This window comes from Tenrec ecaudatus, chromosome 2 (genome assembly GCF_050624435.1).
Source record: "Tenrec ecaudatus isolate mTenEca1 chromosome 2, mTenEca1.hap1, whole genome shotgun sequence".
Taxonomy (NCBI): Eukaryota; Metazoa; Chordata; class Mammalia; order Afrosoricida; family Tenrecidae; genus Tenrec; species Tenrec ecaudatus.
In genome coordinates this window covers 232,034,862-232,050,418 of record NC_134531.1, presented here as the reverse complement: position 1 = coordinate 232,050,418, position 15,557 = coordinate 232,034,862, and the positions used below count along the sequence as shown (strand labels likewise).

At 45.8% G+C, this 15,557-nt stretch overlaps 1 protein-coding gene across 6 annotated transcripts in view; it reads right to left on the bottom strand.

Moving 5' to 3' along the window:
- Positions 1–9,625: 9,625 nt before the first annotated feature.
- The window catches only part of APP (amyloid beta precursor protein), a 298,287-nt gene continuing 292,355 nt past the window's right edge, over positions 9,626–15,557 (bottom strand). For all 6 annotated transcript variants that reach the window (XM_075542402.1, XM_075542403.1, XM_075542400.1 and 3 more), the window contains one exon: positions 9,626–10,592. In XM_075542402.1, the coding sequence (XP_075398517.1) occupies positions 10,491–10,592 (102 nt within the window). In that variant the 3' untranslated portion in view covers positions 9,626–10,490. The remainder of the gene's footprint in view (positions 10,593–15,557) is intronic.

The window sequence follows — 15,557 nt, the reverse complement described above, 5'->3', positions numbered from 1 at the left end:
CTGGGCTGGGATGTTTTCTCAATGTTCAATTGCTCTTGTATATAAAGCTTTCTTATACACATGAGTGTCTATGAGTTTGTTTCTCTAGTCAACCCAGACGAACATATGGTTTAAGAGCAAAGATATCTCTTTGAGGTGTGCCTGATCTGAGCCATGGTATTGTCCATTGCCTCATATGCGCACCCAAACTGGACAATGATTAAGAAAGCACTTGCAAATGGTGTTGGTGGAGGATATTGACTGTACCCTGGACTGCCAAAAGACGGACGGAGCAGCCCTGTCTTGAAAGAAGCCCACCAAAATACCCCCAGAGAAGGGAAGAGGACAAGACGTTGCCTCATACTTTAGACTATGTTACCAGCCCCGGGATTAGGGCATCGTGCTTGGTAAAATAGAGTCAGCAAGAAAAAGAGGAAGACCCTCATCAAGATGACTGACACGTGGTCCCCACACTGGGCTCAAACACGGGAGTGACTGTGAGGAGGGCATAGGAGAGGACGCTGTTTTGCGTGGTTGTAATGAAGGCTGCCATGAGCTTGAATTGACTCAGATGTAATAAAAACAGCAGGTTCTGAGCACACCGACCTGCTATTTTGCTTTCTACATCCCTGATCACCTCACTGGGGCCGTCTTGCACAAAGCACCTTACTTTACCCGGACATTAAGTTGAAGTTCATGAAGAAAGACTAGTCTTTCTTCCAGTCTCAACTGTATCTGTGGCTTCACTTATCTTCTATAGAGATGAGGTATACTGCTTATATGTCCACTGCAGAAGGAACTTGCTATTCAGTTGGGAAAAGTCTAGTTAGCTGGTGGCTTCCACCTATCGATGTCTTTGGTATCTATTTCAGCTTTGCACTTACTTACTAATCTGTAGTGAACATTTTCACACCTTTTCCAACAACTTGGTAAACCCAATGAAATTGTTCTTTAGATTAGAAAGTAAACCGTGATTAATGGGAACTCCATCCCATCAGAGATTGTAAATTTAAAATGAGGCTTTGATTCTGTGCTGTGGGGTTAAGAGACACTGGCCATACCTAAAAGTGGAATGCATAATGTGACAAAACGTGAAACTGCTCCCTATAAATTAGAAAGAAAGCACAAGTAGGCATGTGCTTACCTTGCTTATTGGGTAATCTGAAACAGAGTGGCCCTTTTGACCTTATGTACCTCAGTCTGAAGCTCTGTTGAAACCCATTAAGTAACTTACAACACAGAACCTCCACTGACCTGGTGGTTGGGGTGACTGTGCATGAGATGTACTGACCGGGAATCAAACCCTGGTCTCTTGTGTTACCCCCAATACATACATCTCTTGTGCACCTAACTTCATCTCAGCATCTGCTTCCCAGATGACTCCACTGAGACAATCTCCTTTCTAGCATCCACCATACCTATAAATTGCTATTAATGTGGTGTTTTGAATCACTTTTTCTTCCCAACTAGATAGTGAGGCTTTGAGGTAAAACCACATATATATATATTTTTAAACTATTATAGTCCCAGCTGCTAGTATTGTGTATGAATAAGAGGCAAAATTCACTGCTACTGAGGCTATTCTAACTCACAGAGACCCTATAGGATAGCATAGACCTCCCCATGTGGATTTATGAGACTCTAAATCTTGATGAGAGCAGAAAGCCTGAGCTTAGCTCTCAGACTGGCTGGTGGATTCAAACTATTGACCTTATGGTTAGCAGTGTAAATCACTACACCAGCAGGGACTCATGTGCCCAGGTACATACACAAAATGTTATAACTCACTGACTCCAACTCGATCTAACTCAAAGGACCCAGTAAGACAGAGTAAAATGACTCTATCAGGTTTCAGAGGCTGTAAAGCACAACATGAGCAGAAAGCCTAATTTTTTCCACCCAGAGTGACTGGTGGGTTTGAACCATTCACCTTGTCATCAGCAGTCCATTGCTTTATCCAGGATGCCACCAGGAATCCTTTTCCTTTGAATCATTCTCAACCAAACTCATGACAACCTTATTTTGGGTTTCCCAGGGGGTACACGTTTATCGGAGCGGATAGCTTTATCCTGTGCCCACGGAGCAACTGGTGGTTAGCAGTCCAACCTTTACCTGATGGTGCCACCCACTCTCCTTGATGTCAGAAGGAAAGGTAATGTTTTGAATATTGGATTGGTACAGTCAACTAATGAATGATGCAACATGTCCTAGCAGAGACCGTCGAACCAGGGTTGCGGGTGAGGGTGTAGGGTTCTGGCCCTGAGAAATCATCACTACTAGCTAACATCACGAGCCTCACCGAAGAGAACCCGCTCCAGCCATCACATTAGGGGTGAGCTTCACCAGTATGGCCCGAGAATGAGCTTACAAAGATCCAAATGGCCATTGGCAGAAAAAGTTTCCCTACCCCTGATCGAGCCAACTGAAGGAGGGCAAGTTTTGGAGCAATTACAAAGATTTCTCTTTGGATAAACAGAATTCTGCGTGAAAAGTCACTTCATGCTGATCAAAGGTGGTGGCATATTCTGAAGCATGCGGAATGGTTATCTGATATTTGGTCAATGCAATGCCAATGGAAGTCATATCCTCTGGAAATGACTAACACTTCCCAAATAAAGTCAGGGATGAGGCGCTCCCACTGGTGAGCCTCAGTGCAGAAGTCACCGGAGGAGAGGAGCGCATGGAGCTTCATATTCAGATTGGACCTGCATATGTAGTTGGCAAAGTAAATAAATAATGAAAGCAAGGGAATTGCAAATGAGATTTGTATTCGTTTCTCCAACATGCCGGGGAAATCATTCCACCATCATTTGCATCACACTTGTCAGCATTCAAAGGGCATTCTCTTCTCCCTGCCAGGACAGGCCATCTGCTCATTTCTCCATTCCAGTCCGTTTTCTCAGGATCTGAGCTGCAAGAACCGACAGCTGTGGTTTGGGGAAAGGGGGATACAAGAATGGTGATTCTGGGTCATTTCAAGAACCTTCCACAAGGAAGCCATCTCTGATCGATCAGCCTAACAGGAGAGTGGTGGGTCATGTCAGGCAGGCAAGTATTCTGCTAAACAATCATTCCATGCTCTTGCTGCCCCACGGCCAAGATTAGTCTCCGTTTCACACATTTCAGCTTTATGATCTCCAAGTGGCTCTTAGTTTATTCTGGCCGGGGACACGCCTCCTGGGCTGTGGCGGAACCTAATCAGCATGCCTCTGTCCCTGGACTAGAGCCTGGCAGCCCTCTGTGTGATACCGATGGGTCCTTGCCCTGAAACTACTGCCTCTCCCCCAGTGACACTGAGAGGGCCCTCTCTGAGAGGAAGCTACTTTATTTCTGGGGATGAATTTGGCATCACGAAGAAACAGACCTAGGATTGAATGTCCCTTGAATTCCATGTGCCTCTCTCCTTCTTTGATTCTCTCTGACCACTTGGGACTGGCCAGCACTGCCCTAAGCACGTGTATGTGTGAACCCCTTTAATTGGCACAACCACCATACAGGCACAGATCGCGGCCCAAGCCTCAACTGCTGCGTGGCAGAGGCGGGCTCAACCTGAGAAACTGTCAATCCTTCTCCGAGAAAAAGAGTGGATTCCGAGCCACTCAAGGTTAAAAAAAGAGAGAAATGTGATTTCAAAAGGCTGAAATTATGTATGAAAAAGATTACTAATTATGTCTTGATGGTGGGGATTATATGTGAATCTTTTTCCCTCATGTTTCCAATAGTTGGCATGCGTTGCATGGTATATTACTAAAAGACAAGCATGAACCTATGCCTGGAGCTCAGGAGAAAAACTTGGGCTTCAACTGTAGATCTGCATAGTTGAGTTAAAATTAATGCTTCCCACGGGGCTGAGATTACCCAGTGGCTAGAACAGAAGCCTAATTGCAGACAGATCCTCAAGGTCTGCCAATATCCTAGATCTCGATTCCCAACAACTTCCAGGGTTGACAGTCAGGAGGTGGTGGGGCTTAGTCAACAGTGGATTCCTTGGTCTCCAAAGGGGCCCTGGGATTAGTAGCTAGAAACGGTCAATGGAAGGGTTTTTGGAAGACTCAGTGTTTGATTCTGATGCAGGGTCCAGAGTCTGCTGAGTGGTCTGGCTCTGAAGAATACCAAACAAGGCTGGACATCAGAGAACTTCAGGGACGATCTGTGTAAAATGTATTTTAAAAGTGAGTGGGATTGCTGTGGATTGAGTTGTGCTCCGCACAAGTAGGGTTTGGATCTGACTCCAGACGCTGGGGCTGTACTCAAGCACGTAGGGAATAGAGTTGCTGTGTCAGCGAGACCAGAGACCAGCAAACACGGATGCAGGCAGATTCGCCTGCGGACCACGCTCCACAAGCACACGGGCTCCCAAGGGCTCGGGCGGTTTGAGAATCTGAAATAGACAAAGAAAGGGCCTCCCTCAAGAGTCATACTTCAAACATGGACTTGTGCCCTGAGAGGAAATACTTTTTGCTCTTTACATACCCGTGGGATGTCTGTCATGCACTCTACATTAATCCACGCCCCCCCCACACACACACTGCCGATGGATCCATTCTGGCTCTTACTGGCCCTGCGGGACACAGGAGAACGCCCCACGTGGTTTCTGAGAGCAAACCCCTTGGGAAGCAGCCAGCTGCATTACTCTCCGAGTGGCTGGTAGGTTTGCACCTGTGCCATCAGCCAAGGCTACCGTAGCGGTTCCCACGCTGGCTGACTGTTACAGCTACCTGGGGTGTGCTTAAAGCACCTCGTGTAGGCGCTTTCTGTGGCGGAGGCTTCCCTGGGAGCACCCCTGAGCAGTCGTTTTGCTGCAGCCTTTACATTATCTGTGTGTAAGGAAGAAAAGGGAAACCAAGGCATCCCCCCCACCTCCCGCCCAGTGCCTACTGGAGTCATGAGCCTGTGGGTCCAGGCACTAGGGGAGAGGAGACAGAAAAAGCCTGGAGGGAGTGGAGGAAAAGGGAGCCCTTGAGGAACAGTCGACAATGTCACCGCAGATAGTGGGACACTCTCTACAACAATAGTAACAGCCCTGGAAGTTCTCAGTGAGGCTTCACGGAGGGGCCCTGAGAGCGCGGAGGACCAGTCGGGGCCTTTGGCGCAGCACTGCTAGAGGGGGCCTTGATATGTGAGAAGAGATGGGGTCCCTTGGAGATAAGGCCCCAAAGAGAAAGAGGAAAGAAATTAGTGCAATTAATGATGGGGCAGAAAACAGGACCAAGATACACTAACCTGTGCCCCTTCCTGGTGTACCAACGCCAATCAGAAAAGGACACGCAGCGGACAGACCAGATGAGACGAGGGAATGTACTGCTGCTAACCTGGACAGCTTCTCCCCAGAATGAGCGCTCCATACAGAACTACTGCCCGGCAGCTACTCCTGCAAGTCAGAAACAGATGTCGCCTCCATGGAACGGCCACACAAAGCTGAAGACAATTGTCAGAACGCCTCAAATGGAATTGAAGAGGCCCTAGCTCTCAACTGGGGAGAAAGAAAGCATGCTGACTGCAGCAGGCACAGGCAAGATTGAGCCTAGAAATACAAAAACTGAGTAAAGAAAGAAAAAATAAGACACCGAGCTCACGGTGTTTGAACGCAGGAAAGAAATAGAGGTTGTCCCCAACTCAGGACCTATTTGAGTCATCAGAGTCATACTTGTCCTGAGTAACACACATTATACACAACGTTGAAGCACAGAATTTGCCAGTCATCAGTCTCAGGTATCCTCAGCCACGTTGAAGGATACCGAAAATAAAAAGCAAAAATGAAAACTAAAAAAGAAAAAGTTTTCAACTTATGTCAGACTCAACTTGGGACAGAGATGTCAGAAGGGAGCCCTGCAGAACATCAGTGACTGCCTGGTTAAGAAGATCACAAGATCATCAGGCACGAAGAATAGTCTCTAAGGTACCCAACGGAGTATGAGTGCAGATAAAAAAGCCATAAAAGCCACTGACTTAAAGAAGGAAAACAACCAAAAGCATGCAAATGGGATAAAGAAAACAAACAGGGTCAGAGAGAAAAAGGTGAAATGCAAGATCTGCACTTTTGGAGCAAATAGGAATATGATTGGTGTCCCTGCAGAAGAAAATGGAAAAAATGGGCACAAATATTTAAAACTATAATCAAAGAAAAAGTTCCAGAAATAAAAGACCCTAATCTACAGATTTAAAAGGACCCTGAAGGTATCTGGGAAAATTGAGCCAGAACAATCACTTCAAGACATAGTCATGTAAAATGATTAAACTTTGGAGATTAAAAAGATGAGCTCCAGGCAAAAACGATGAAATAATTCGCAGAGGCAAGGAAATTAAATTGGCATCAGATTTCTCAGAAATAACACACAGGGCTAACAGTGGAGAAGCATTTTCAAGAAACTTAGGAAAAAACAAAAGAGAGTGTGTTGGCCAAGCTGCCTTTCAAGTTTCAAAGCCATAGATGAGTTGTGAAGGTGTAAGGACTCTGGAACGATGCACACACACGGCCCACCTGCACAGGCACTGCTGGGGAGCCCGAGCCAACCAAAACACGTCAGGAAGCAAAGAAAGCCGGGGGTGGGGGGTCATTTCACAGACCTGATTGTGGAACTTAACTACAGGCTTGGATGATGAGTTGAAAAACATGGAAAATTCTATCTTCTGATAAAAGGAAACAAATGCAACTAAAACAAGGAATACAGAAAAATTAGGAGTAAGACTTGTTAGAGTCAAACCATTTAGAAAATACAGATAGGAAAAATTTCAGTAAGTTTTTAAGTAGTGCTTAAGTAAGCACTACAAGAAACACTACTACAATGACATCAAAGATTAAATTATATCACCCCGTAATATGTATTGAACCCTTAACCTCTGTACCTAGAAATACGCCTTTACTTGGAATTAAGGGTGCTCTTGTGTATGATAAGGAGACTGGAGCAAAGGAGAAGGGCTCCTAAAGATACTAATTTCTGAGTGGTAAAAAGAATAGAACCGACCCAAAGGCTCACACAGTAAAGATGCCAAGGAATGCAAAGAAATGTTTGCAGAAACTTGAAACTAGAAGGAATGCTTGTAAGAAAAGTCAACATTCCCTGATTTGGACCCAGCCTTATAAAAAAGAGAATATAGTTTCTATTTTTAAAGCCACCCTTGCAGTATCTCTGCTACAGTAGCGCTGGGTAATGATTAGAATAAAACTGTATACAAACACACATATACACACACATACATACGCATGTGTATATGACAATAGCACTTACCAAAGGCACATAATAAATACACTTACTAATTACATTACAAGATATTCCAGGATGATGGAAACTTTCAGATGGGCTAATATCATAAAAAGCAACCCTTGGAAGTACATTCAAGACACAGTTAAGCCACACATGTCAAGAAGTTAAAAAGCCACTGGGAAGAGTAAGCCAGCAGGCATCGCAATCCTAATACAGGAGACTTGATGCTAAACTCAAAGACACAGACAAAAATGATCCAGATAGATAATGACCTTTGAATATATAAAATTAGGCCCAACTTTGATTATTAGCTAAATGTTAAAACAATATTAGGATTCTGTTTCTCCTCTATCTACAAGTTTGGTCATTGAGATAGTTAAAGTTTATTGTGCTGATAAACACATGTGGGGTTAATTGAAGGGTGGCAAGATAAATGGCTCAGTGAACCTCACCTTTCTAGTTCTCAGGTTTCTTGTTTTCAGGGTGCAGCTGCCTTAGCTAGTTCCCTGCTTTAGCTGGCAAGGCTCACTTCCTGCGAGACATCACTGAGCAGAAGCCACATGGACCTACCCCGATGCAGCCCTGGGTGCTGGAACAGCTGTGTGGAGACCCCTGCCAGTGCTGAGAAGCTTACACATTCACTGATTCGGCTTTCCTCCTGCAGTTGGCATCATTGAGTCTGTTTTGTGAGATGGAGGAGGACTTTGTGGATAGGTGTCAGACATATGGGTTAATGTTGGACTTGTGGGATGTTTTCTTGATGTGCACTTACCCCTTATTAAAAACTCTCTCTTAAACATATGAATTCCTGTGGACTTGTTTCTCTAATGTACCCAGACTAACAGCCATACTAAGCTCCTCCAAAACTTTATTGATCAGTGACTTGGACTATTCCCTATAATTCTTGGACAATTACTACTAACAATTCTACTGGGTCTCTATAGTACCTGACTCTACTGATTAATCTCCCAATTATCTGGAGAATCATTCTAGTCCCTCAATTTGAGAATCAAGATAATATTACTGTATTTCCATATAATTCTATTTTACATATGAAAGCTTCAAAAGGTTCATGAAAAATTCCATTGTTTTAATTTAACTTTCCTATGAACTTTGTGGAACTATATATACATGTAAACACACAAACATTTATTTATGCACACACACGGCTTTGGAATTTCCTCATGAAAGCACATGAGTTGTTGAGAGTAAAGTGTTAGAGATGCATCTATATTAATTGGTCACACATTTTATTTTCCTGTAACATATTCTCTTCATCTTGCATCTGGGACAAACATGAAGCTAGAGCATCACAACATTTTGGACTGAGTAAACATTGCTAACTAGCTTGAGTCTGTCTTATGGCTAACCGTGTTATGTGATTAGCACGGGAATCTCCATGTTGGACCTAGCTCTCTACTCTGATACGATAGGGGTAGGCGCTCTAACATCAGACAGAGGATTTCCCGCTGGTCTCTAGATCACGAAAGGACCCAAAGGTGCTCCAGCAGAATCACTCCCACCACACAATGGCCTCTGCCAAGGCTGCATTTATTTACACGAAAACACCATTTTATAGACATTGAAACGGAATCTTCAAGAAGGGTTTGCCCAAGCATGTCTTCCCGTATTCCCTGGCCTGCACCTCCTCTCTTGAGGGACGATGCTGGGAGAGTGGAGGGTGAGTGGGTTGGAAAGGGGGAACTGATTACAAGGATCCACATGTGACCTCTTCCCTGGGAGAGGGACAGCAGAGAAGGGGGGAAGGGAGACTCCGGATAGGGCAAGATATGACAAAATAACGAGGTATAAATTACCAAGGGCACATGAGGGAGGGGGGAGGGGGAGGGAGGAGGGGAAAAAAAAGAGGACCTGATGCAAGGGGCTTAAGTGGAGAGCAAATGCCTTGAGAATGATTGGGGCAGGGAATGTATGGATGTGCTTTATACAATTGATGTATGTATATGTATGAACTGTGATAAGAATTGTATGAGCCCCAATAAATTGTTAAAAAAAAAAAAAAGAAAAAATGCACATAAAAAAAAAAAGAGTTGCAGTCTGAAACTCACAGGGACAGTTCTACCCTGTCCTACAGGATCACTATGAGTTGATATCTACTCGATGGGAGTGAGTTTGGGTTTTGGTTTTACCTTGGCTTTAGGGAGAACATTTGACAGCTCCTAGAAAGTGAATACAGTTTGTATTATTCAATAAAGGTTTGAAGCAGAAAAAAAAAAGCAAAAAGAAAATGTTTTAGACTGGTTTTAGGAAATGGAATCTACCCCTGTACCTGACCAAATCTGTGTGCTCTAGACTTTTTATTGTGGGCTAGGAGGGGTGGGGGTGGGGTAGTTTAAGTAGCAGGTCATTGTTTCTCGCACCAAAAATTGTGTTGAATACTTAATGTCTGGTCATCTTTGAAAGAAAAGCCTTACCCGGGGTTATTTAATTTAATTTATTTACGTAATACAGTGTAGAAAGCTATCATGTCATAAGCAATGATTCTGTACAGTCATCCTGCAGGAAAAGAAAAATTATTTTTTGGAGAAATTTGGTAATCTGAGACCAACAGAGCATCCCTCCCCCCTCCCCTCACCAGTAAAAGTGCTTGCAATGAACAGGGATTCTTTTCTTTATCAAAGATACATGGACAAAAAAAGTTTCAATTCTCAATGCCTAAGGTGTGCACATAAAACAGGCACAAAGACATAAACGTGGACCCTCAGAATTCCCAGAACACAATTAGAGCAGAAGCAGCAGTCCGTACAGTAAAATGCAATCATGGGAAGAAAAAAGTCTTGAAATCATTTGGAATACTGAAAAAGGCTGAACTCTCCAATGCATAGTGGTCAGCAACAGAGTACTCAAGCAAGAGAAGCAGCTAAGCTCGACGTTCACATGAAGCACCCCCACCGATCCTTAAAGCATGTTTCAGTTGGGACTTAATTGGGTCACAAACCACAAGAATAATATACAACTGGCTAAGGGGCTACTCGTGATAAATAATCAGTAGAGATCTAATCATGCACTAGTTTGGTAACAGCTAAATTCTTTACAGTACACAAAACCCATTAATCATGTAGCATGGAGGTCAAAATGTAAAGAGAGAGAATACAGGACTGATTTGTATATTAATTCAAGTTCAGGCATCTACTTGGGTTACAGCACGGCTGTGAAAAGGCGATCATGAGTAAATAATAAAACAGAAGGGATCGTTTGTTTCCACGTTACTCTATGAAGGAACGCCGATGGGCAGTGAAGCAGTGCTTTTGCTGTCCAACTTCAGAGGCTGCTGTGGTGGTGGGGCTAGTTCTGCATCTGCTCGAAGAACTTGTAAGTTGGATTTTCATAGCCGTTCTGCTGCATTTTGGAGAGGTGGCGCTCCTCTGGGGTCACAGCAGCGTCCACCTGCAACGCAAGGGAGACGAGAATTGAGTGCTTTTTGAGTTCAGTCTGCTCAGGCTGCACATGTCCCCGCAGTAAGAACATGCCGAGCGCGGTACCCGCCTGCAGAACACCTCCGTCACTTTGAAGCAGCACGCAATGCTCTGCCGGCCGGCTGCACAAGCTCATCTGCAACCACCAGGTGGCGCTTACACCCAGCTAGCTGGGGGTTGTCAAAACTCCACCAGTTAGCTTTCCCACCCTATCAGTAACTGGATACATCTAGTGAGATACATCTTTTTCCTTCCTGTTGACTCAATAAAGGACAAGCAGCCACAACAGAAGACCATTTTATGGTGATGGAAGGACGGCTTTATTTGAAAGTGTGGTAGCTAGCTAGAAACAAAATCCAATGTCTCCAGGAGAGAGATTCCCCGCACAGGACCATGGGTGGCTGATACTGAAATTTGAGTAGGGGAAAAACACTCAGTTTCTTGGACTGATCAGAATCGACTCATATTTGTTTTAACCTGCTTTCATTGACTTTTATATGTTAAAGAGAGCTCTGAGAATCTTTTGATTAAAGAATGGTGCCTGTAACACAAAGGGGCAACAAATTTGACATTTAGATAAAAGAAAAATAGAGCAAGGGCATATTGTTCTAGATCATCGATTTCCTTTGTCCTGAGCACTAGGATATTATAATGAGGGGCCTGGTAGCGTAGTGCTTACGGATTGGGCTGCTAGTCTTGGAAGCCTAGAGGGGAGGTCCGACCCTGTCCTACAGGGTGGCTATGAATCAGAACTAACTTCATGGCGGTGAGTTTGGTTTGGGAGGTGTGGTAGTTACATAATCTGGTGTCAACTTGAGACTATTAAGAGTGAAGGGGTGGAGTTTAGCCTGTCAATCAGGTCGCAGCTTGATGACCTCATTTGCAGGTGCAACGGTTATAAATAGCTGATTTGAGGCCAGATACACACAGACTCTCCTCTTGTCCTGCTGACAAGACACATGGAGCTATGCTAGAGTCCTGGACTGGAGGAGTCACGTGGCGACCCCTGCCAACGTGGAGACACTTCCACTGCCACTGGATCCAGACTTTCAACCCACTGGCCTGTTATCCTCCTGCATTCAGTGTCATTGCATGTATTGCGTGGGTCCAAAGAGGAATTTACAAATTGGTATCGGACATATGGGCTAATAGCGGATTTAAAGGACTTGATCTGGACTGGGATATTGTCTCAATAAACAATTGCTCTTTGATATAAAGTTCTCTCTTACACACACACGCGCGCGTGCATGCGTGCGTCTATGAATTTGTTTCTCCAGTCTACCCAGACTAACACAGGAGGCTACTCTAATCGCTTGTCCAGCTAATTGGTTTAAACAGAGTTCCTCCTTCTAAACATGCTGGGTCACCACGAAGAAAAGCGCATACCTGGGTGGTGCAAATGGGCTTGGCTGCTAACTGCAAGGCTGGAGGTTTGTGTCGACCCAGCGGCACTTTCAATAACGGCTTCCTGCTATGCTTTCCTAAACTCAGCCATCGATCGAAAACCTTCTGGAGCATCTTCCATGCTATGAATACATACTGATTTGATCAAAACACAACAAAAACACTATTCAAATGCACTGCCAGCCAGTCAATTCTGACTCACTGTGATCCTGTAGGACAGAGCGGAACTGCCCCTGTGGGTTTCTGAGACGGGAACTCCTTAAGAGAGCAGAGAGCCTCATCTTTTCCTCCACAGAGTGGCTGGCAGGTTCTGACTGCTGATCTTTGGATGAGCGTCCTACTGAGTAACCCATTCCACCACCAGGCAGCAGCTGCTTAATCCCAAGGCAGGCGGCAGAGGTACAGAGCTCCTGTATGTCTTGAGCTGGTCACCATCGTCTTCATTTTATGTCCTTAACTTCCCATTTGATGCCACTGTGAATTGGTCCTACGCTACCATCTTGTTGGAGGTGTCTGTGTTTTCTGGGAAATCTTCAGATTATTCCAGTGGCAGGTCTGGTGGTTCCCGCTCAGAACAGCGCCACTAACAACCTCTAATGAGCCAGCCAGAGGACGCTGCTCAGGTGGATGTGCAACGTCCCTGCCCTCAAGGGACTAATTCATAGACGTTTTCCCCATCCTCTCCTTCCTTTTGAGCTGTACTCTTGCTTGTCAACAAATGAGGTCACCTTGCTACAATTGGTAACTGTGCAATTAGCCACAGACTTGTAAATGAAAATGTCATCATTAAACATTAGCGCCCATGGCAAGCTACTTCATTTTCTCTCCCAATCAGCTTGCTGGAAACAGCCTGTCTACAGTGGTACGCTATTCGAACTTGGTTGTCTTTTTGCTGTATACCACCTCTACAGTGAGATTTCAGCGACCATGAGGGTTAAAAATAAATAAACACAACCTTGCTTGGGAGATAGAGCTGCAAGCTGTTATGTTTCTAATATAGGGGGGGGAATCACAATGCTACTTGATTATCAGATGTTATATTTTATCTCATCCAGGAGGCACATCAACCTCCACGCTGCTGTCAACAATCATTTACTTTCATCAAGGGCAGGACACTCGGTAACCGAATAGCTTAGCTCCTCCTCCAATCCAAAGACAAACCTCAAAATGCTGGGCTCACAGGCAGGGGTGGACTCCAGGCAGCTCATTTCCTGGCTTTTCTTGGCCTCCTTTACTTGCTTATCCTCATGGCCCTTTGCCTCTGTGAGGGCAGCTCCCCTCTCACCATGCCTGCAGAGGGGTGGCCAGCGAGGCCCTTTGACATTAGTGGGCTCACCATCTAAAGGGGAAGGGATTTTCTTCACAAACTAGCCCCCCAAACGGCTGTGTATTGAATCTTTTTTTAAATGCCCAGCCCCTCCAAAGTCAGATGTAAGGATGTACGTACTCATGCCCAGGGGGATGACCCGATGGCCTACCTAAAGGAAGAGCAGGGGCAATGGTGTCCAGTGGTAGCATTCTCGCTTTCCTCCTCCTGTCTGTGGAGGCTTGCATGTTGCTATGACGCAGAACCAGTTTCGGAGGAGCTTCCTGAGGAAGCTGGACCGGGAAGAAAGGCCTACCCATCCGCTTTGGAACACCAGCCGTAAAAATGCTCTGGACCCCTAGAGGCGGACCCATCATGGATCAAAGAGAGGGCGCAAGACCAGGCAGTGTCTTTTCATTCCTTTGTGCGTGGTGTTTCGGGCGTGGGGGCTGACTCAGTTGTAGAAGACAACACTGACAAAAGGAAGACTGTAGCGGGCCATCAGGCGCTAATGAGAGTCTGGGGATGGGTCTTCCTGGTAGGCCAGGGGTTAAGCCCCTGGCTTCTACCTGAAGGTCAGGGGTTCAAACTCAGTGTGGGGGAACGACGTGTGTGACATGCGACAGTCTGCTTCTGTGAAGAGTGTAGCCTTGGAAAGCCCAGGAGGCAGCTCGAATGAGCTGGAATGGACTTTGTGAGCCTGGGTCCATTTTTGGTACTGCAATGCTCAGAAAGGAATTCTTGTACACATTATAGTACATCGTGTGCCACCACCCCTGCTCCTAATTTTGGGTGACTGGAAAGGGGACAGTGTTTATTTTCAAAGATCAGTGCACCAGAAACGTCCCATCAGTTCTTACTCAATAGAACCGGAGTCATTGCAGGGCAGGGCCATATTCAGATGAATGCCCGCTGTGGTGGCTCACTGAGCTGGTGCGTGCTTCTCAGCTACCAGGGAGGTCCCCTCACAGGGAGACACGTTGGAGAAACAACACATCAAGGGAACAACCCAACAAAGCATAGCCACCGCCATGGGAAAGCCCGGCTGACTGCATGAACCATTAGCCTTCCAGCTAATACTGGTTACTCGTGCTTAAAATGAAAAACTGGCCACAGGTCATCTCAAATTGGTAGCCTGTTAATACTGTGGTGGCTTGTGTCCTGCCGTGATGCTGGAAGTTACGCCACCAATGTTTGTTTCAACTGTCAGCAGGGTCACCCATAGTGGGCAGGTTTTTGGGGAGCTTCCAGCTTAAGACGCAGACTAGGAAGAATGGCCTGGTGATCTGCGTCTGAAAGGCAGCCAACGAACACCTGATGGGTCACAATGGAACGTGTTGACTTTGGTTCCCAAAGTCATCAGAAAAGCTCACTCACTGGAGGGAAATATCAACTTTGGGGAAGCGAGTGGGGACGCGTGAGGCCATCAGTGAACTGGAGGAGCACAGTAGTTCTAGCAGTGGACCGAACCTGCTGGTGATCAGGAGGATGAGGCCGCCACGGGCTCTAATTCATCCTATTGTACTTTAGGTTCTCATGAGGTGGGAGTTGACCCAACGGAAATGATCCATCTGCATTCTGCTCGCTCATGTTACACCGAGGAGTAGGGCTCGTCTGGGGTCTCAGCAATTCTCAAACCTGCCTGCAAGCCCGATTCGGTGGGGAAAATATTCAGAAATACTAAGAACTTCAGGAGCCCCAGGGGTGGTGTGGTTACAGGTTTGACCCGCTACCTGGAAGGATGAGCAGCCTGCAACCACCAGTCCACCTGCAAGAGAAACTGAGGCCTTCTACTCCTGGAAGGAGTTACGATTCACAGAGGCAGTTCGACCACGAGAGTTACCTGACTCAGTGACAGGTGCATTGGGAGTCTGGAGCCCCTTGCTTGGAGGTTTTCTATACGGACATACATTGTTTTATTGAACTTCGCAGACACTGCGTTTTGTGGCAACTGTCGACTGAGTCTGTTGGCGTCACCTGTGTCCCATTTTAGTCGCGGTCACAGGATGTCCAACTTTTTCATCATGCTGTTGCACACTTGAGTTAGGGGTGGGCTGCCCACCGCAAGGTGGCTGGTTCAAACCCACCAGTCATTCCTTAGGAGAAAGACGAGGCTGTCTGCGTCTGTAAACATTCCCGGGCTGGGCTACTTTTTAAGGATCACTATGAGTCAGAATCAACTCAGTTGCAGTGAGGTAATTTTTGGGGGGGAAGGGGGTGAGGGGG